General features: G+C 41.0%; 1 protein-coding gene across 1 annotated transcript in view; it reads left to right on the top strand.

Moving 5' to 3' along the window:
* LOC306969190 (voltage-gated inwardly rectifying potassium channel KCNH6-like) overlaps positions 1–5,600 on the top strand; it is a gene marked incomplete at both ends in the record, with an annotated part of 32,292 nt that extends 26,692 nt beyond the window's left edge. The window contains 3 exons of the mRNA XM_079564790.1: positions 2,992–3,172; positions 5,171–5,363; positions 5,427–5,600. Of these exons, the coding sequence (XP_079420916.1) occupies positions 2,992–3,172; positions 5,171–5,363; positions 5,427–5,600 (548 nt within the window). The remainder of the gene's footprint in view (positions 1–2,991; positions 3,173–5,170; positions 5,364–5,426) is intronic.
* Positions 5,601–22,244: the final 16,644 nt, after the last annotated feature.

Genomic DNA, 22,244 nt, shown 5'->3' with positions numbered 1-22,244 from the left:
TCTTCATTAGGACTTAGGGATTAAGTAATTACAAAAGGTTTTATGCGATTAAAAACATCAAAATCACTCATTTACTTTAGCGGCACAGTTTCTTTTGTCCTGTAGATGTTGCTTAGATGAAAAAAGCCTTTAACAATTTTACTGTCAAACTTGGTTATTCATGTAGTTAAAATGATTGTCTCTAAGTTTGCAAAATGAGGAGAGCAGGAACAGAATTTTCAAAAGTTAATGATCAAGCTCCTCCAGTGAACAGGCTGGTTCACAGAAAAGCTCGTCTCATTCGTCGATGCGGAGGATACTAAACTCTGATTGGCTGCTGAGATCCGGGAAGGAGGGACTTTACAAAAAATGCTATATATACCATGGTCTGGATGAATACTCGATTCTGATTGGCTGCAGGGTGTCCGCTAAAAAGTGATAATGTAAACCTATGCTGCGTTCATGTGGTCCTCGGGAACTCTGGCGAATTACTTCCCCATTTGGGGAATTCACGAGAACACTCGCTCAGCTGAGGAAAACGACTGGGGAACTCGGGTCAAGACGAGATTCCCGACTTCCGCACCTGATGCGGAAATCAGCTGATTTGTTCTTTTATCGTCTAATGTGAGCTTTTTAGTTAAACATTGCTACTTTTTTGAGTTAATGTTAGCTGTCGTCATCCTCTTAGTAACAAAATTGCGAGTGAAATACCCGACATCAACGTTAGTAAAAAGTAAATTTACGTGATTTTGTTTTAAAAACAAAATTAACAAAACAGCAAACTAACGTTTAGCTTTTGCGATACTAACACATTTAAATGATTATCTCAACTAAGCGCTAGTCAATGATAAAAGACCATTTTTATTTGATGACATCAAAATCCCCACTTTCCCACATAAAACCACATGAACATAAACCAACTGGGGACAATGACGTCACATCTCGGGAAAACGAGCCCCCCAGTCCACATGAACGCACCACTAGTTAAATCACGTTCTACATCACTCCACTGCAGCTCTTTCCATAGTAACGATAAACAATAGAGCTGGAACTACCTTCAGGTAGCTCAGATTAAAACAGTTTGAACAGTTTCAGTTTGTGGGACCATGTTTTAAGCGGGATAATGCACGACGATGTGTCCATTATCAGAATAACTGGACTGCGCGGACACTTCACATCTCCACGTCGTCCAGTTATTTCTGATAATGATCACATCGTCGTGCATTATCCTTTACTTACCTAATGTGAAAATGCAAGACCACATGGTCGATTTTGCACATTTTATAAAATGCGTAAAACATTTTGTAGCACGTGCGGTGCAGGTTAAATGCTACACATGTAATGGATCGTATAGGCGAGTGTCAGAAGGTATAGACTCGGCTCTAGAAGGGAGAGGCAGGAGACTGAAATTTAGTGGGCTTTTCTTTGATACCATATATTTGCAAATAAAAATGACATACAGTTGCAGTGCACAATATTTACAGTGAATAGAAACCTAATTAATAAACGCGGGCCCTTCAATAAGATCAATGAGCTCAATATGTTGACAAAAGTAACTGGAAGCTGTTTCACAAATACAGTCTGCGTTGTAACCGCCACACAACCAAATCAACCCCACCCGCCCAAAGTTCAATACAGAATCCTACGTCTGAGGTTCTGTGAGTATTGTCCAGGGGAATTGAGTGAAAGTTCGGGGAGGGAAGGTTTGCGTGTGTGTGGTGGACAACGGGAAAAAGAGAGTTTGTGGGGTCAGAGGTTTGCGGCTGCAGAGCGCCCCCTACCAGCCTGGCAGGAATGAGTGATGCTTCAGCACAACGTGCCAATCTTTAGGTTCAGTTCAGTAGGCTAGGCCTCCTTCATAGCTCGCCATCAAATCTTGGGAACCTGGCCTGTAGAACAGCACCAAAGTCCCAATAAATCAAAAATGTACATTATTATCATTATTATCTTCAGTGTGCACAACTCATAATTAAATAGCACTGATTGCACTACATTAGTTCCAAACAATAAACATATTTACATCTTATCCTTTATATTCACATCATACTAAAAAATATGCGCTACATTATTTAGCAACCAACACATTGTTTACAAACCATGGTCAACGGCTCACAGCGTATCGCACATTCACTTAGAACAACAAACAATCAATAGGCAATAAGCTTCGTTACAAACATGGGGAATCGACTTTGACTTTATAGATTCCCTTTAACAGTCACCATTTTGGTAGAAACAGGCATTTTGTTGACGAACAGATTAGGCTAATAGGTGAGCTAACCGCACCCATATGAATGAATGAAGTGCGGCTAAGCAAATGCTAATGCTACGGCTAACACAACAAGCTTACCAGTTCCGCGCTTCCTATCTATCCGAAGCGCTTTCCTCACGGTCCCCCAAGGCCCGGCGGAAGTTTACAAGAGAGTTTACAAATAACCGGGTAAGAAACAATACGATAGCAACAACAAACAAAACAGACCTGCAGCTCTCTCACGGCTCCTACTCGCACTGACTACAGCGGCATATTTGAACGTAGGCGACTGGTGGCGCTGACCCACGTAACCGCGTGACGTCATACGCACAGCGAACCGTGATTGGCTTAGACAATACAGTACAGGGATGGGCATGGCTCAGGTTTCCCACCTGGGTTTCAATTTACTTTAAAACATCACTTTAAACTAATTTTAAAAGGTCATTCTCCAAAATAAACTGCTATTGTCTGTGAAGTGTTTCAAATTATCACATCTCCACCAAAAGATGTAGTAAATACAAAGAAGCATCTAAAATATACTTAATAAATTATGCTGAAATGTGTTTTTAAAAATGTCCATATTTTGCTCAGAGGGGTTGTGGATCATGCTGCTCTCCATCTAAACAAACTCCGCTGCCTCCGACCCCGTGGATGTAGTCGCCTGTCGGACATCTGCGCTCGTATCAGAAGAGACTGTTGTTTGTCGTGGTTTGTTCCTCTTTAAGCTTTAAGTGTAAAGGTTTTCTCTGTTCTGTTCTCTGCAGCGGCCCCTCCTACTATGAGCGCGTCCGGCTGCTGCGGTTACCTGCCGGAGCGTAGACCCTCTCAGTTCTCAGATTGCCTCCCCAGACGTCTGTCCTCCACGCGGGGCGGACTGTACCACCTGGACCGCCCTCCCACAGAGCTCCACACCCGCCTGGAGCTGCTGCAGTCTCAGCTCAACAGGTTTGAGAAGACACGGACCACGGGCAGCGGGCGCAAACAGCCTCACGGGCGCTAAAGCCGAAAACACATTAACAAACATGATCCCACAAGTGCTCCGAAAGCTCGACGCTCTTTCTGCAGCGGATTTTCAAAATAAAGCCCCTCCAGAGTTTCCAGTTGTTAGCAAACAGCATGAGTGCTCAAGAGCTGCACACTTACATCTTCCTACATTATATTATTAAAGCAGAACTAAGTAACTCTTGCCCCTAGAGGCCATAAGCGCCACTGCAGGTGTTGTAGCATGTTATGTTTTTTTACTCATTAATTGTCCGTGAGAGTAAATACTACGCTGACAGAAAAGACAAAGGGACAGAGGGATATTGTTCATCCAATTACACAATGGAGATCATTTTTTCACTCAAACCTGGCTGTAAATACTGTTTAAGTGGTGCTAGCCCACAGTTAGCTTTGCCTGCTAGCCTGTTAGCTTCTTCTTCGTGATTCCATTAGTGTGCATTGGTTGCTCCGAACCGGTGGCAGCGAAGTTGCAATTGTGGTTTTCTGGCCAGAGACACCAGGGGGAGATGAAAGACCCTCCAATCATCCCATAAACACTTATATTATCCCCAGAGGGACTACGGAAAGGATTTAAAGGTAAACAAGTTACTTAGTACTGCTTTAAAGGAGGGGTATTATGCAAAATCGACTTTTTCAAGCTTTACATCATGTTATTATGTCATTCCCTCATTAAAAACATGCCTGAAGTGTTGCCTTGGCACATTCACGTATTTTTGAGTAATCTGTGAAAACTCTGATGGCGGCCATTTTAGAGATAGTTTTGCCTGAGTCCTCCTAGGAACGCCCCCACCTCCTGGAGACGCCTCCGAGCTTTCGTCACCAGCCGAGTAACCAACCACTGCTCCTCAGCAGAGCCCCCTCCCCACTGATGCCACAGACAGCGTGTGGAGGGGGCGTGTCAGAAAAGGCTCAGAGCTTCTTAAAGAGACAGAGGCCTATTTCAAGACATTCACTACAGCCATTTTGAGAGAGACATTTTATACAAGGCAGTTATTCTAATTTACTGCATTTACAGACCAACAGAAGGTTTGTCATCATTGTAGTGTGATATAGACTGGTGCTATGTGAGTGAAAAAAGCATAATACCCCCTCTTTAAGCAGCTTTGACAAATTGGAAAGCATTGCCACTTATATTTGGAGATTACAAATACTGCATAATAATGAACATTATTATTTATAGTGCACTTGCACCGTGAGAGAGCTGCAGCGTTACACCCCTCACCCCTTGATCAATGTTGACATTTTTAGGCAGTTTTTGTGAATGTACTGTATGTCTGTGGGAATCACATGTTGGAGTGATTTCAGGCAAAATCCCAAGTCAGAAGATTAACTTTGTAAAGGCAGGGGCTATTTTTTACATTCTTGCCTTAAGTGGAGGAGTTCAGCTATCTCGGGGTCGTGTTCACGAGTGAGGGACGGATAGTTGCAGCGTCAGCAGTGATCAGGGGCAAAGCTCTTGATTTACCGATCGATCTACGTTCCCACCCTCGCCAATGGTCATGAGATCTGGGTAATGACTAAAAGGACAAGATCGCAGATACAAGCGGCCGAAATGAGTCTCCTTCGCAGGGTGGCTGGGCGCACCCTTCGAGATCGGGTGAGGAGCAGTTACCCGGGAGGGGCTCGGAGTAGAGTAGAGTGGCTCGGGCATCTGTTCCGGAGCCTCCTGGTCGCCTCCCTCAGGTGTTCCAGGCATGTCCTATTGGGAGGAGGCCCAGACCCAGGACACGCTGGTGGGACTATGTCTCCGAGCTGGCCTGGCATCGCCTCAGGGTCCCCCCAGAACAGCTGGAGGAGGTGTGCATGGATCGGGAATTCTGGCCATCTTTCCTCAGACTGCTGCCTCCACGACCCGGCCCCGGATAAAGCGGAAGAGAGAAAAATGGCTGGATGGAAAACAACTAAGATGTGACGCTCTTGGGTTTGTTTGTCCTGTTGCAGGTTGGAGAGTCGAATGACCGCAGACATCACAGTGATCCTGCAGCTGCTCCAGAGACAGATGGTCCCCCCGGCCTACAGCGCAGTGTCCCTGTCCCCGCCCAGCCCCCTCACCCCGGGGCTGTACGGCTCCGCGGCGCCCCCTGTGCTCTCCATGCCTACACTGCAGCCCGGGAAAACCACCGCCACCCAACAGGTGAGACACAGACGGGCGAGTACAAGGCGGAGCTTAAGTTATTAATCCTCTTCTTCCCTCCAGAGCGCAGACCCGAGTTTCCCGCGCAGATCCGGGGATTCTCTGTCGAGCGGCGGCGGCCTCAGCGATGGCTCCTCCCCCCCGACGCGCCGCCCCTCGCTCCCCTCCGCCCCGAACGCCGCTGACCCCGGGGAGATCCACAAGCACCTGTCCGACCCCGTCCTGCCCGGGAGCTAGTGTGAGCGGCGGGGGGGGGCGGGGCCAAGGCGTTACGTGCAATCAGGACTTTACTACGAAGTGCAATGGACGGACTCGAGCCAGAGTTTACGACGAAACTGAGGAAAAGGAACTGCCTTAAAACGACTCACAGCCAAACGGGATTGACATGAGAGCGGAGAAGTGTCCGTGGGCATTACATCGTCTCAACAAACTTTCTATGCACTAAAAGATGCGCCCCCTAGTGTTCATTTCAGGTTCACGCTTCTATGTGGGAGAAGAAACATGACGCGCACAATGTCATTCAATATGATTAAATATGATGAAATTAATTAGGATTTAGTCGACTGAATTTGCATGAATTTTCCATGAAATAGGCTCAATGCTCGATATAAGTGACGCTTGACTCCGAGTGCGATGTCCTGAGGTCGAGGTCCTTCCTCTATATCGTTCCTCCAATTGGAACTAGTGATGTCTTGTATAATTCAACTAATGGTTCAAGAAAACATCACAGACAGTGAGATACTGATATTGTTTTTATATGAAAATGCTATTTTTTTCATATGAAAACATCAAATGCAGAAAACTTGCAGTACATTCTTCTCAGATTTGTATCAGTAACGTTCAGCAAAAGTTTCACATTCACATTACCTCTAAGTGTATTTTTTTCCATATTCACCTGCATCTCCTCGCCTTAAATGGACTATACAGAGTTTAAAAATGTTAAAATGATGTATTTTCCTCCCCCTACATGTCCTAATACGAGCGATCGCTGTTATTTGTTTACTTCAGCAATTTTTGCCGGATGTTTTGGTGAATGGTCGGCAACAGCTGATGCATACAGGCCTCTATCTCGGTTTTATAAAATGATAGCTCTGCTAAAGCGCAAGAGAAGCAATGCCCTGTTTATGGACATTATTTTTGCTGATTATAGGATTTTAATAAAATGTTTATCAAATATGAAAATGTAAAATGCCGACCACGGCCAACGGATGTGACGACGTCGCGATCGCTCGTATGTGTAGAATGAGCTCAGACCTGTTCACCACAACTGCCTCTAAAATCCTGCACTGTCACTCAGAAAGGTGTCACTACAGGTCTGAAGCGCCGTCATGCACGAGCTTAATATAGAAGCTGCAGTTACGCGTATGACCACACACGGTAAACAAGTTGTTGATTGGCGGCTAAGGCCGAACCAATCACGACCGTCACAGAGAAATGACAAGTTACGTCACTCGCTGCACCGCTATGTTTTCAGTTCAATTAACGTTAACATCAGCCAAAACTAATCATGGATGAAGTAGTCGAGGATTTTGCCTCGCGTTCTCCGCGTGACTTTATATTCACTTCATATTTTTTTAATTGGACACAGCTGTCGTCACGTCCGCTAATCGCTAATTGGTTTATTTCACTGACAATCTGTGTGCGTTAGGCCCGCCCCTCCAAACTGCTCCTATCGCTCCGTGACCAGAATAATTCCCTGCGTGGAATGGACAGGGAAGAGTCTGGCAGAGCCAGGCAAATAAAATGGAATGGCCAACTTGCATCTAGCCCCTTTAAAGAGATTATTTTATGCTCACTACTGCCACCTCAGGTCATACGCGTAACTGCAGTCTCTATACTTGATGCCACTTCAGACCCGAAGTAACAGCTTTCTGAGTGACAGTGCAGGATTTTAGAGGTAGTTAGGCTCATTAGGACATGGCTGGAACATGTAGGGGGAGGAATATACTGAATTTTAACATTTTTAAAGGAATAGGCCACCGTTTTTACATACTGAGATATGCTCTTACCTCACTTTAGCCGAGTTAATATATCCCCGTCTGGTCTTTGTCCGTGCGCTCTGTCACGCAAACGGAGCACATACGCAGCCTCTCCCACATGTCATATAGCTCCAAAAAAGCTCACGATAGAAGCTACCAAGCTCTTCCACGTGTTCCCTATTTAAATAAAGTTACGTGAAGTGTTTTCATGCGAAGTATATTTACACAGAAATGTAACATGTCGATTTTATAAGCAGATAAAAAGGGGGACTATATTGTGAGGCGTAATGATACGAGGAGCAAAACGTCCGCGCAGTAACTCCTAAAGACTTCCCCCGCTCACTTCCGTCAATAACCTTTAGGAGTTACTGCGCGGACGTTTTACTCCTCGTATCATTACGCCTCACAATATAGTCCCCCTTTTTATTTGCTTATAAAATCGACATGTTACATTTCTGTGTAAATATACTTCGCATGTAAACACTTCACGTAACTTTATTTAAATAGGGAACACGTGGAAGAGCTTGGTAGCTTCTATCGTGAGCTTTTTTGGAGCTATGTGACATGTGGGAGAGGCTGCGTATGTGCTCCGTTTGCGTGACAGAGCGCACGGACAAAGACCAGACGGGGATATATTAACTCGGCTAAAGTGAGGTAAGAGCATATCTCGGTATGTAAAAACGGTGGCCTATTCCTTTAAACTCTGTATAGTCCCTTTAAGTGTCTACACTGCACATTCATATTTTACAGCTGTATGAACTGGGGTCCCACCGTTAAAGCTTTACAGACCCGCCCAACAATTTTGAGACAATCGACCTTGACAAACCAAATGCATTTTGTAGTTTTTCGTCTGTCAGATAAATAGAACAGCCTCCTGAGGATCCGCTCAGAGTCACGTGACGCTCGCCTGCATTTTGACAAATTTCCCTCAGAATATATGTTTTTTTTGCTCTTATTCTTGGACAATCACAAAATGGAAATGGTTGGAATGTTCTGGGAATCTCACTCCGCGCTCATGTCAATCCTGCACCTCTTCAGGCCTCACAGCGCCCCCTGCTGACGGACCTTCCACCATGTAAGAAACCAGCAGAGTGTGATGAAGACAACAGGGTGTTTTTTTTTTTTTTACGGAGACAAATCACAAACTTCAGGAGCCCACGCTGAGATGTAGCGCCACCGTGTGTTGGAATTGCAGTATTTCGGTAGAGTGACGTAGCTCTTTCACCGTTTCATGTAGAGTTTTATTTTTTATGCAGTAAATGTTGAGTGCATCTGGAGACGACTGGATGTGCGCCGACTGTGACACGCACTGAAACGCGGAACGACGGGCTCCAAACATCAACAGGCCGGAAAATAATGACGTGACTCGACTGTTTTGACGAGCTGTGTGAAGATAATCCCCCCAGAGTGTCCGACTCGCTCCAAAATGGCGTCTTAAGTTAGTGCTTTGTTAGTGCGCTTTCACACAGTAATCCTAGGAAGCTCCTTCTCCTCGTCGTTGACCCGGACGTGCCTCATTGTCCACCGTGACAAGGAGCATCCAAATGTGTCAGTTGGAGTCAGGAGGTTCCTCAGATGTTTCCGCATAGCCTTTTTAAAAAGGCCGGGAGACAGTGTGGTTCTGATGGTGAGGGCGATCTCGCTCCAGGTCCTGGTGAGCTCACAGAAACGTGATCTTTGTCCTGTGCTGAGCTTTGGTTTGTGGTGGATCTGGTTGAGCGTGCGGATCGAGAGCTGGGTCTTGGGACCAGAGCAGACAGTGAGGCCGTTGGGCAGTTGTTGAGCAGATGGAAGTAGAGCTTGATCCCATGGCTCAGGGCGTAGTTCTGGAAAGTTGAAGCCCCAGACTGTGATGAAGCCATGTGTGTAAACGATGTGGAAAATGGCTGAATCGTAAAATCGCGTCCGCCGCTCCATGTCCTCCATGTCACTGCAAAAAGTATTTAACTAGATCAGTATAAACATCTCAATTTGAGCATAATAACCCAAATTTCAGTTGTTTTGACTAAGAAGTTGTTGGGCATTTGTCCTAGATTAATTCACTTGTTCTGAGATGTTTCTGACTTGTTTCGAAACATTTCGTCCTTATCTCAGGTCATTTTCTTTGCCAATGGGGTAAGAAAATTGGTCTGATCTCATTGGCAATTTTACTGTCTTATTTCAAGCGAGATTTACCCTAGAACTGGTCCGAAATGTCCTCAAATAAGCAAAGCAAACTTGGTCTGATCAGGAAAAGTGTCTAAATGAGTGAAAACCGCTCAAAACAAGAAACATTTCCTCAATTCAAGTCATTTAAGCCAATGCTTGATATTATGCGGAGAACCAAGCGACTTTCTGATCTCTGCTGCTTTACAAAGGCCGCGTGTTGTGTTTTCGGAGAGCGTGATGGAGTTTTCTTCCATTAAAACAAAGTTTCCCCTGAGTCTGATCTTCTGTGTTTCTCCCACTCAGAGCGGAGACAAACATGGCGGAGCCAAAGCGCCATAACTCCTCCCCCTTGAGACTCCATGGAGACGGTCACAGCAGAGCTCGAGGCATGAGGATGAGAAAACTAAAACTCTTTTGAAAACTCCATAAGAAGTTTTACTTTTGCGAGCAGACAAGGAATATTTGAAACAGAAATGATCATTTTGAATGGGTCTAATTTTTGGCTATATTATGAATCTAAATATATAATGAACAGGACTCATTTCATAAGAAAGATCAGGAGACTTTTTAAAGTTTATTTCCAATAAAATCGATTAAAATTGTGAGTAAAAAGATTGAGAATTTATTTTTTGGCCATTTCAGATTCAAAAATGAAGGTGACATTTTTAACCCCTTAACTCCCACCTGAACCGAGCACATTTTCTCCAGTTTGGCTTTACCCCAGTCCAAAAGCTTCTGGGAAAAAAAGGTGTGAAAATAGCAACAAAACTGAGACGAAAACAATGATGGAAATGTGACAAGAAAGTCAGAAAACATTGACAAAAAAGTGACGAAATATTGATGAAAAAGTGGCAAAAATGTCACAAGAAATTGACAAAAAATTGACGAAAAAATGACAAAAATGTGACAAAAAAATAATGAAAAAATAGATAAAAATGTGACTAAAAATTACAAAAAATGTCCAAAAAAATTGACGAAAAAATGACAAAATTTTTACAAAAATGTGACAAAAAAAGTTACAAAAATGAGTTGAATACCCAACAAAAAAATGATTGAAAAAAAAATCTGATGACGTGAGGAAAAAGGCGGGAGTTAAGAGGTTAATTAGCTCGACAGGAAAGTTCATTTTGATTGATGTTTTTCGATAACAGGCTTGACTTTGAGGGCGTTTTAGCTTCATTTTAAACACAACCCTCGACTAAACACTGAAAAGTCCTCGAGGTGAAGGATACTTGGAGTTTAAATGACAGGGCTGGGGAACCACTGAACTAAAAGTCAGGATTCAGTTGAATATTTGGCCAGAGCAGGTTATTTCCGTGACAGAGCTGAGGACAGCGTTTGCATCATCAGTCTGTGTAGTTTCATATCGATGTGGTTCATATTTGAAACGTTCAGAGTCAGTGATTATTGAACAGTGTAGCTTATAAAGAGTTATTTATTTCACATATTCTGACATTTGTGCAGGTGCTCAGATTATAAGCGGTTGGTGAATGTTGTTGCAGGAGGATTTGTAGCGTATATTGAGGTAACTTCCTGGTTGTTCCCTCCCCTGATTGAGGAAGGTTCAGATTATCCTTGCCTGAAACTCATGTTCCTCACTGCAAACGGTTCCTCAAGGTCGGCCTCAGAGGTTTACCTTCAAACTCCACACAGAAAGAGAACCCTTGCTGTAAAGTGAGAAGAGCACCGTCAACGAAGCACTAACAAAAGACACCATTTTGGAATCATTATGGGGGGCTAACTTCACACAGGTACACAAGTTTTGGCTGAAATGTTATAAATGCTTTGGCTCAAAAGTTGCCTGTCGTGTCCAATTTGCTTTTAATATCAGCATTTTCTCTGATGGAATGAACTCTCAAAAATGCAAACATGCAGAGATTCTATGTTTTGTGTGCATTAAATATAGTGTATTGTATAAACACTGCTGACGGAGAGAAAACTTCATTGGTTTGATGAAGGACTAAACCAAAACTATACAAGGGCTGGATAAGAGTTTAACCTGGAGTAAAGCTAAAATAAGTTTAACCCCTTAACTCCCACCTGAACCGAACATAGTTTCTCCAGTTTGGCTTTACCCCAGTCCAAAAGCTTCTGGGAAAAAAGCTGTGAAAATAGCAACAAAACTGAGACGAAAACAATGATGGAAATGTCACAAAAATGTCACAAGAAATTGACAAAAAATGCACAAAAAAATGGCAAAAATGTGACAAAAAAATGACAAACATTTGATAAAAAATTGACGAAAAAATGTCAGAAATGTGACAAAAAATGACAAAAAATTTACGAAAAAATGACAAACATTTGATAAAAAATTGACAAAAAAATGACAAAAATGTGACAAAAAAATGACACAAAATTGACAAAAAATTGCAGAAATGTGACAGAAAGTGACAAAAATTTGATAAAAATGTGACAAAAATGTGACAAAAAAATTACAAAAATTTGATAAAAAATTGCCCAAAAAATGACAGAAATGTGACAAAAAATGACAAAAAATTGACAAAAAATTACAAAAATGTGACAAAAAAATGACAAAAAATTGATGAAAAATGGACGAAAAAATGACAGAAATTTGATTTTTTTTAAATGGACGAAAAAATGACAAAAATTGACGAAAAAATGACAAAAATGTGACAAAGAATGACAAAAAATTGATAAAAAATTGACAAAAAATTACAAAAATGTGACAAAAAAATGACAAAAAATTGATGAAAAATGGACGAAAAAATGACAGAAATTTGATTTTTTTTAAATGGACGAAAAAATGACAAAAATTGACGAAAAAATGACAAAAATGTGACAAAGAATGACAAAAAAGTTACAAAAATGAGTTGAATACCCAACAAAAAATGATGGAAAAAAAATCTGATGACGTGAGGAAAAAGATCCTGTCGGTTTAGGCGGGAGTTAAGAGGTTAAAAAAATAATCCGGTCCAAGCCAAGATTTGCGCTGGATGTTGATGTTGAGCCTGTCCGGACGCCGTTCACAGCTGAATGTAAACTGTTTATGAAGCACAAACTACTGTTATTTATATTTTATAGAATAAACGCCTCACTCTTCCGTGGTGTCTGTGTCTCTGTGGCAGAGTGGTTTTCTTCTTTCTCCTGACCGTGATTTTCAAGCTGATTTTTTCACCAACTTCTAAAAATGACCGGCTTATTTAGTGGACTTTGTTTTCCTGGATGACTGAGAGTTATTCTTCGATAAGTTGCAATGACATGAATCTAAACAGCCTTTTATTTAAAATGAAGTTGGTGCAGGTAACAATTCTACTGTGGTGACCATCAAAATGCTGAGTTTTCTGCTTTGTTTTTGGTTATTACCTCTGACTGGAGCGGGTCGTCTTATGATCGGGCGGTTAGAATCCCACAGGTGCACACTGATATTGTATCCTTGGGCAAGACACTTCTCCCACATTTCCTCCAGTCCCTGCGTACACTGGTGTACGAATGAGCGAGTGAATGAGTGAGTGGTTCCTGGATGTAAAGCACTTTGAGCAGCGTTGAGGGTAAAGTATTACAAAAGTAAGAAGTTACACAAATATATTACTGTTTTCTGTAACTAAGGAATTTCACATTATTTACACAAAATATGGTAATACATCAGTCATCAGGGGCGGACTGGCCACATTCTGGAAGAGCACAGAAGGGCCACCCATCTGGCCCCTCAATTTTCTGCTTAATCTCTTACCCCCCGCCTTAAAGTGATAGTCACAATGTCACAAAAATGTCACAAGAAATTGACAAAAAATGCACGAAAAAATGTGACCAAAAAAATGACAAAAATGTGATAAAAATGTGACAAAAAAATGACAAAAATGTGACAAAAAATGACAAAAATTTGATAAAAAACTGAAAAAAAAATGTCAGAAATGTGATAAAAATGTGACAAAAAATGACAAAAATTGGACAAAAAAATGACAAAAATGTAACAAAAAAATGACAAAAAATTGATAAAAAATTGACGAAAAAATGACAAAAATTGACGAAAAAATGTACGAAAAAATGACAGAAATGTGACAAAAAATGACAAAAATGTGATAAAAATGTGACAAAAAAATGACAAAAATGTGACAAAAATTTGACAAAAAATGACAAAAATTGACGAAAAAATTGATGAAAAAATGACAGAAATGTGACAAAAAAATTACCAAAATTTTATTAAAGCGGACTGGCCACATGTCCATTCTGGAAGAGCACAGAAGGGCCACTGGCTCTAGGGCCACCCATCTGGCCCCTCAATTTTCTGCTTAATCTCTTACCCCCCGCCTTAAAGTGATAGTCTGTAAGTTTGCAAAGCGAGGAGAGTGAAATTTGAAAGTTCTTGGACCAGAAAGCCCTTCTTAGTTTGCAAAATGAGGAGAGCAGGAACAGAATTTTCAAAAGTAAACCATCAAGCCCCTCCCCCTCCCTCCTGATTGGCCCTGACAGGCTGGTTCACAGGAAAAGCTCGTCTCATTGGTCAACACGGGAGGATATTTGACTCTGATTAGCTGCAGAAATCTGGGAAGTGTAACCTGTGAAAACTTTACAAAACCAGGCGGTCGATTTTGCACATATTAAAAAAAACAGCAAAACATTTAGACTATCACTTTAACTGAGCTTTACCCAAATCTAAAAACTATGATGAAAACGAAAGAAAAATGTGCTGGAAGAGCAACAAAAAACACAAAAAAGACAACAAGAAAGTAAAAAAATACATGACAAAAATACAACAAAAAAGTGACAAAAACGTGATGAAAACATGGCGAAAAGCCAGAAAAAAATGTAATGAAAAAGCAACAAAAAAGGCACAAAAAGAGTGACAAAAATGCAGCGACAACATGAAAAAAAGTTACAGTCGCTTGCTCTCAGTTGCTCTACAGTCGAGAAGCTTTTAGTTTTGGGTAAAGCCGAACTGGAGAAGATATTTTAGTTAGGGGGAGCTGAGGGACAAAATTTACCCCCAAAATACTTTTTCTGTGCATAAATCCTATTTATTAACCTCTTAACTCCCGCCTGAACCGAGAGCATTTTCTCCAGTTCAGCTTTACCCAAATCCTGTAGTGCCGTGTAACACCTCATTTGAAAGCTAAGACCTACAAAACTAAATTGATCTTTTTGCTCACATCAGATTTTTTTTCATCACTTTTTTTGTTGGGCAGTCGTCTCATTTTTGTCAAATTTTCGTGACTTTTTTGTCACTTTTTCATCAAATTATTCGCATGTTTTTGTCAAATTCTTATCACTTTTTCGTCCATTTTTTTCTCAATTTTTCGTCACATTTTTGTCAATTTTTGTCATTTTTTGTCATTTTTTTTGTCACTTTTTCGTCCATTTTTTGTCACTTTTTTGCCAATTTTTTGTCCATTTTTGTCTTTTTTTGTCATTTTTTTGTCACTTTTTTGTCAATGTTTTCTCACTTTTTTCTAACCCCCTGGAGGGTCTCACAGACACTACAGCCCCCCCCCCCCAAAGCTGTCTATAAAACAAGTACATTGAAAAAAAAAAAAAGGAAAGTACTATAGTGAACCAGATTTGATCTACAGACATTGCTATGTTGCTTTTTTATTTAATTTTGACTATAAAATTATGAGAAAATGCCTTTGCCTTTTCAATTATTATTGCTTGGGGGCCCTGAGAGAATTTAACATAAGTGAATGAATGAATAATGACGACAGTGTAGCACTTTGAGAAAATTATTATTATTATTATTATTATTATTATTATTATTATTATTATTATTATTAAAGTTACTTTTTAACAAATAAACGTGCGTTTCCTTTCCAAATGTATTTATTTATTTTTTATAATTATTAGCATTTGGGAAGTGCGGTTAAGGTCATGTTTGTAGCAGCCAAAGGGGGTAAACAAAGCGAAAAAACCCTGAAATTTCTCTATTCACTGGAACAAATGCTTTATTGTGAACACATAGAAACATGATGTTTCTAATAAATGAATGTTCAGAAAAATGGCGAGGAACAAAATGGTTTCACAATCCATAAAAACAGACAACGCTAACAGGAAGCTTACGTTAGCTTTATGCCAGGCTATGCTAACGTTAGCAAACTGCCGTGTTTTGCTTCTACTGAACAATTTGCTGTGACAAAGCTCTCAAATGGACTCGGCTTTGGCTCGACTTTATTGGTGTGTGACAAATATGTTTATAGTCCGCCAGAAAACGGTAAAAAGAGTGAAAAATCGTGATTTCAGTGAGATGTTTCCTTTAGTTGTATGACGGTTGCCGTGGCAATAGCTAATTTAAATAATTCCATGTTTTTTGATTCTAAAGATGACGGCATGTATGTGTATCTATAGCAACTATCAGATCCTGGCCAGCTTTACTCTTCAGGTGAGAGTAAACAGATCGCACGGTGGCACAGAAGTCGTTTTCCTGCAAACAATCTCAACAAAACATCGAAATTCAACCTTCAGAGGAGCCATGGACGGTAAGTGTCAAGTGCTAATAAGCGTTTGGCTTGGTTTCTCATCGAGATTTAGAGGGAAACACGTCAAAATATGTTGTAGCATCGACCAGACCATAGTTTCTGGGTTGTATCTGTTAGCCCTGTTTCTAGAAACTATTGATAGTGTCAAAACATGACCTTGAATGATAGCAGAACTCAAGTAGGCAACTTTCCTTCGCTTTTATCAATGTTACCTCGACAAAAACATACTTTAAGATGATGTTTTGTGGTTTCACTGTCACTAACTCCATGGTGTCAAGTGCTAATAATCGTTTGCTTTGGTCTTACATCAAGTGAGGGACGGAAGGGGCATTAAAATATGCTGTAACATCTACCTGACCATAGTTTGTGGATTTTATGTGGATTTTAAACTATATGTGAGCGTATCTGGCTCTTGAGACCTGTTCGTGCTATTTCCAGACTTCAAAAACTATTGATAGTGTCAAAACATGACCTTGAATGATAGCAGAACTCAAGTAAGCAACTTTGCTTCGCTTTTGTCAATGTTACCGCGACAAAAACATACTTTATGATGTTTTTTGCTTTCACTGTCACTAATAACTCCTTGTTTCTTCACAGAGAGGCGGAGAAGCCCTCGTCTTCAAGAGAACGGATACTACAACGCTGATGGGAGGCCCTCGATCAACTACAGTGACCCTCTGCGCAGGTGAGTATCTTTGCAGCCATTTTATTGATGGTAGACTATTGTTATTTATATTACGACGCCTTTAAAGTTGAGACATGTTTTTATAAACCAATCCCTCTGGAGACGTGGTGTGTTAAAACTGTATTACGATACTTAGAAATGAGTGTGAGCTCCAGTTAACAGTTTAAAATGCTGAAAATACTCTTTATTTCATTGTGAGCATAAAACAAATAGGTGTAGAGCCTTTAAACTGTAAAGGGATGCAAATCTGTTGATCCAGCTCCTAATAACACATGTTTCTCTCTTCCAGGTCACCAAAAAAGAGTGGCCAGAGGTCCCCTACAGCGCCCCCAGCTGTCGATGGCTTCCTGATGTGTCATGCATTCATCGTCTTCCTCTGCGCCATCGTCTGGGGTTCCTGCCTCAGCATGATCTACATCTCGTTGATCCCGCAGCCGAAAATGAAAAGCGACGAGTCAGTCCAGCTGTCGATCCCAGACCAATCGCTGAAAACGCCGAGCGACGAGTCAGTCCAGTCGTCGATCCCAGACCAATCGCTGAAAACGCCGAGCGACGAGACAATCCTGTCGCCAAAGCCGGATGGACAGCGGAACTTCCCTGGAAAATCACAAGGTATATTCAGAGTAATATTGTACAGTATTACAGGCATACAAAGCCGACTTTTTGGAGGTTTAAGTAATGTTTTAATATAGTTCCCTCGTCTAAAACGTACCGCGTCATTCATAGAGTTTTGCGTAATCCTGTCGTGATCCTGTTTAACTCTGTCACTGCTTCTTCTGCTGTTGAAGTGCCCCAATGTGTACACACTTTAAAACCCATAATACAACATTGGATCGGTTCTGAATAGATGGTAAATCGCTCTGTCTGAAAGTTTGTTTTTAGATTAGTTAAGTTATTCCTACTGCTGCCTGAGGGGGGAGCTCTAGACGAACGCTTGACCAGCTCAGTTGATTATAAAATATGAATTGTCTTATGTTTATTAACCCCTTGACTCCCTCCTGAACCGAGCACACACTGGCTTTACCCCAGTCCAAAAGCTTCTGGAAAAAAGCTGTGAAAGTAGCAACGAAACTGAGACAAAAACAATGATGGAAATGTGACAAAAAAGTGACGAAAAATTGATGAAAAAGTGGCAAAAATGTGATAAAAAATAGACGAAAAAATGACAAAAAAATACAAAAATGAGTTGAATACCCAACAAAAAATGATGGAAAAAAAAAATCTGATGACGTGAGGAAAAAGATCCTCTCGGTTCAGGCGGGAGTTAAGAGGTTAAGCCTAAAGACTACACGTGTACTAATGAAAATCTTTTGTCTTCCTCAGATTTCACGATCCTGGGATCCCGCTCTTCAGACACGTACGCACGCATGGGCTACATCGAGAAAATGCTGAACTGGATGTTTCCCAAGCACGCCTGGATTCTTCACAAATGGCAGAATCTGGTGCCTGGGTTCTGCTGGCCATTCCAAGGATCTGCTGGCCAACTCCACGTCCAGCTGGACAAACCTACCCACATCAGCCACGTCACGGTAGGACACATCACCAAAGCCCAGTCCCCGACAGGAGAAAATCTCTCCGCGCCAAGACTGTTCTCCGTCTATGTAAGTATCTGAGACATTATTTAAAGCCAATGGAAAATTAATATTATGTTGTTTGTTAAATGTAATGTCTGGTTTTTTTGTGCTTTCAGGGAGTGGAAAGCAGCGACAGCAGTGAGACGCTACTGGGTCGATTCGAGTTCGACGCGAGCGGAGAAGCCTTTCAGACGTTCCCCGTGGATCCCGCCGTCCAGAAGGCCTTCAAGGACATCCGACTCAACGTGGAGAGCAACTGGGGAAACAGCGAGTACACTTGCCTTTACAACTTCAGGGTGCACGAGACCCCGGTGCAGCCTTAGGGGGCGAGTGTGACTCCAACGGCGCAGGGAAAATGGTTTTAGAGTTGACTCTGGACAAATTGGCTTTAGTCACAGAGTCGATGTCGTTTTCTGGACATGTGACAGTGAATGGACTTTGGAGGGGATGTCAGGAGTTTAGTTGGTGGGTTTATAGGTATAGGAGACCTGTGAAACCGCTTACAATCCAGAAGGATTTAGGTGGGTTTATAGGTATAGGAGACCTGTGAAACCACTTACAATCTGGAAGGATTTAGGTGGGTTTATAGGTGAAGACCTGTGAAACCGCTTAGAATCCAGAAGGATTTAGGTGGGTTTATAGGTGAAGACCTGTGAAACCGCTTAGAATCCAGAAGGATTTAGGTGGGTTTATAGGTGAAGACCTGTGAAACCGCTTAGAATCCAGAAGGATTTAGGTGGGTTTATAGGTGAAGACCTGTGAAACCGCTTAGAATCTGGAAGGATTTAGGTGGGTTTATAGGTGAAGACCTGTGAAACCGCTTAGAATCCAGAAGGATTTAGGTGGGTTTATAGGTGAAGACCTGTGAAACCGCTTAGAATCCAGAAGGATTTAGGTGGGTTTATAGGTGAAGACCTGTGAAACCGCTTACAATCTGGAAGGATTTAGGTGGGTTTATAGGTGAAGACCTGTGAAACCACTTAGAATCCAGAAGGATTTAGGTGGGTTTATAGGTGAAGACCTGTGAAACCACTTACAATCTGGAAGGATTTAGGTGGGTTTATAGGTAGGTTTTAGGTGGGTTTATAGGTATAGGAAACCTGTGAAACTGCTTACAATCTGGAAGGATTTAGGTGGGTTTATAGGTAGGTTTTAGGTGGGTTTATAGGTATAGGAAACCTGTGAAACCGCTTATAATAATGTATTGGTCTTAACGTGGTCCGACCTTTAAGTTCCACGGTACCCAAGTTTCTCCGTTTGTATCTCGGGGCGCCGTCGTACAAACAGGGAACATACAGTAGGTGCCTGGGAACGCAGGGCGGACACATTTGGGCATTTGCAGATTTAACAGCGCCGAGGTTCTCTGGAGGTTTGAGCAGGCCCAACACCTTAAATGTAGCCAATAGCGAGGCTTTGAATACTCACTGTTTGTCCCGCTGACGTATTGACCCAACCAGCAAGCGAGGTTACGAGAACTTCGCTGGCTGGTGACTCAATGCAGCAGCGGACCAACGAGTGCCGTTCCTTTGCGGATCACTTTATCTGATTCCACATCACTTTGATATCAAATTCATCCCTTGCTCACAAATGAATCAATTCCACTTTGACATCATGCTGGTTGTTCGTAGCACTGTTCACATGTCCAGAAACTTACAAAATTATAGAGAGGGGTCATGTCCTTTTAATGTCATGTTAATGTCTATGTCGTGTTTACTAACGTCTTTTTGTCTCCTTGTGTGTTTCCTGATTTCAGGTTTTCGAAGGTCCTTCACACTGTTTGTCTCTCTCCAGGTTACACCAGTGATTCTTCTACAGACAGTGGTGTCCAAAGGCACCATTAAGGGCGGCACGGAGGAGTTTGCATGTTCTCCCCGTGTCTGCGTAGGTTTCCTCCGGGTACTCCGGTTTCCCCTACCACAAAAAACATGCACAATCGGTTCCTCTCTGGGGCCGGGACTCCCCTGAAAAAGAGATTTAGTCGTCTCAGTGGGAATGACTTAAGGTCGAGGCGCTGCAGGTGAATAGGGAAAAACATTTATTTACTTCTCTCCTGTTTCATATAGAAATTAGACATTTAATACAATTCGTCAATATGTTTCACGTGATTGAATCTTCCTGTTTGACATAATTAGCTTTGAAAAATAAAAAGTTTATATTTTTACATATTTGACCTTGTACTGACCATTTTTTCGATTGTTCTTCATATCACGTGGTAACATTCACTTTACAGCCTGATTAACGCCATGGTTAGTGCGAGCTTAACCCCTTAACTCCCACCTGAACCGAGCACATTTTCTCCAGTTTGGCTTTACCCCAGTCCAAAAGCTTCTGGAAAAAAGCTGTGAAAATAGAAACAAAACTGAGACGAAAACATTGACAAAATGTGACAAAAAAATGACAAAAAATGTGCCCAAAAATGACAAAAATGTGATAAAAATTTGACAAATAATTACAAAAAATGTGACAAAAAATGACAGAAAAAGTGATAAAAATTTGACAGAAAATGACAAAAAATTGACGGAAAAATGACAAAAATTTGATTTAAAAATCACGAAAAAAAAATTATAAAAAATTGACAGATAAATGACAAAAATGTGACAAAAAATGTGATAAAAAATTGGCAAAAAAAGACAAAAAATGTCATAAAAAAATGTGACAAAATGTGATAAAAAATTGACGAAAAAAATGACGAAAATGTGATAAAAATTTGACAGAAAATTGACAAAAAATGACGAAAAAAAGACAAAAAAATGATTAATAAATGACGAAAAAAATTGATAAAAAATTGACAGAAAAATGTTACAAAAAATGTGACGAAAATGTGATAAAAAAATCGACGAAAAAAATGACAAAAATGTGATAAAACTTTGACAAAAATGACAAAAAATTGACGGAAAAATGACAAAAATTTGATTTAAAAATCACGAAAAAAAAATATAAAAAATTGACGGATAAATGACAAAAATGTGACAAAAAATGTGATAAAAAATTGGCAAAAAAAGACAAAAAATGTCGTAAAAAAATGTGACAAAATGTGATAAAAAATTGACGAAAAAAATGACAAAAATGTGATAAAAATTTGACAAAAATGACAAAAAATGGACGAAAAAATTACAAAAATGTGAAGAAAAAATGACAAAAAAAATGACAAAGTTACAAAAATGAGTTGAATACCCAACAAAAAAACGATGGAGCAAAAAAAATCTGATGACTTGAGGAAAAAGATCCTCTCGGTTCAGGCGGGCGTTAAGAGGTTAAGACCTTATGCCTCAGAAACTTACTCTGAAGCTGTTGTGTTCTGATTTGGTTGGTCTGCTGCCTCCTCTCTGTTTCCTCTTCTTCGCAGCAGAGCGGTTTGTGGCGAGGGGGCGTGGCCGACTCCTCCTGGCGCCGCAGATCAGCCTCAGTGTGATGTACCTGGATGTCTCAGCACCAGTCTGCCAGATAACTCCGTCCTGGATCTCCTCGTCCAGCTCCACTGCCTCCACTACCTGCTCCAAGTCTGTGAGAAAAATAAACTGTTAAACTTACCTCTGGCTTCTGTCTCTGCTTTAGGGTCCAATAGTTAAACTCAACATGTTATGATACTTTCTCTTAAAATATAAATATGAAATACAATGAAATAAAAGCACTACATTAGAAAAATGGGGGAAGAATGCAAATAAATGTACAGACGATAAATATTGACCCAAAAAATGTATTGTTTTTCTGTCATTTGTAACATAGGGCCTACAGCTTCACTGGACTCTCGCAACACACTTTCCATTGCTATCAAAGTGCTATGTGCACAGGCATATTTCAGGATCATTATTGAGATTTTAAGTGTGTAAAAATGTCTACTTTAGAGGAAGTGATTCATTATGACGTCGTGTTTGTTAAAAATATCAGCTTTCAGAAATGAATCGAAGCATCAGAGAAAGATCAAATATTTGAACTCATTTCATATTTATTTCTTTATTTGGTCGGGACAGTGCACGTTAATGAACACACATGGGACCCATGCATGTAAACGTGCCACACTGACCTTTACACTCTGACAACAACATCTACACTTAAGCTTCTCTGAA

Source organism: Gobius niger (assembly GCF_951799975.1).
Source record: "Gobius niger genome assembly, chromosome: 10".
Taxonomy (NCBI): domain Eukaryota; kingdom Metazoa; phylum Chordata; class Actinopteri; order Gobiiformes; family Gobiidae; genus Gobius; species Gobius niger.
This window is presented reverse-complemented; position numbering and strand designations above follow the sequence as displayed.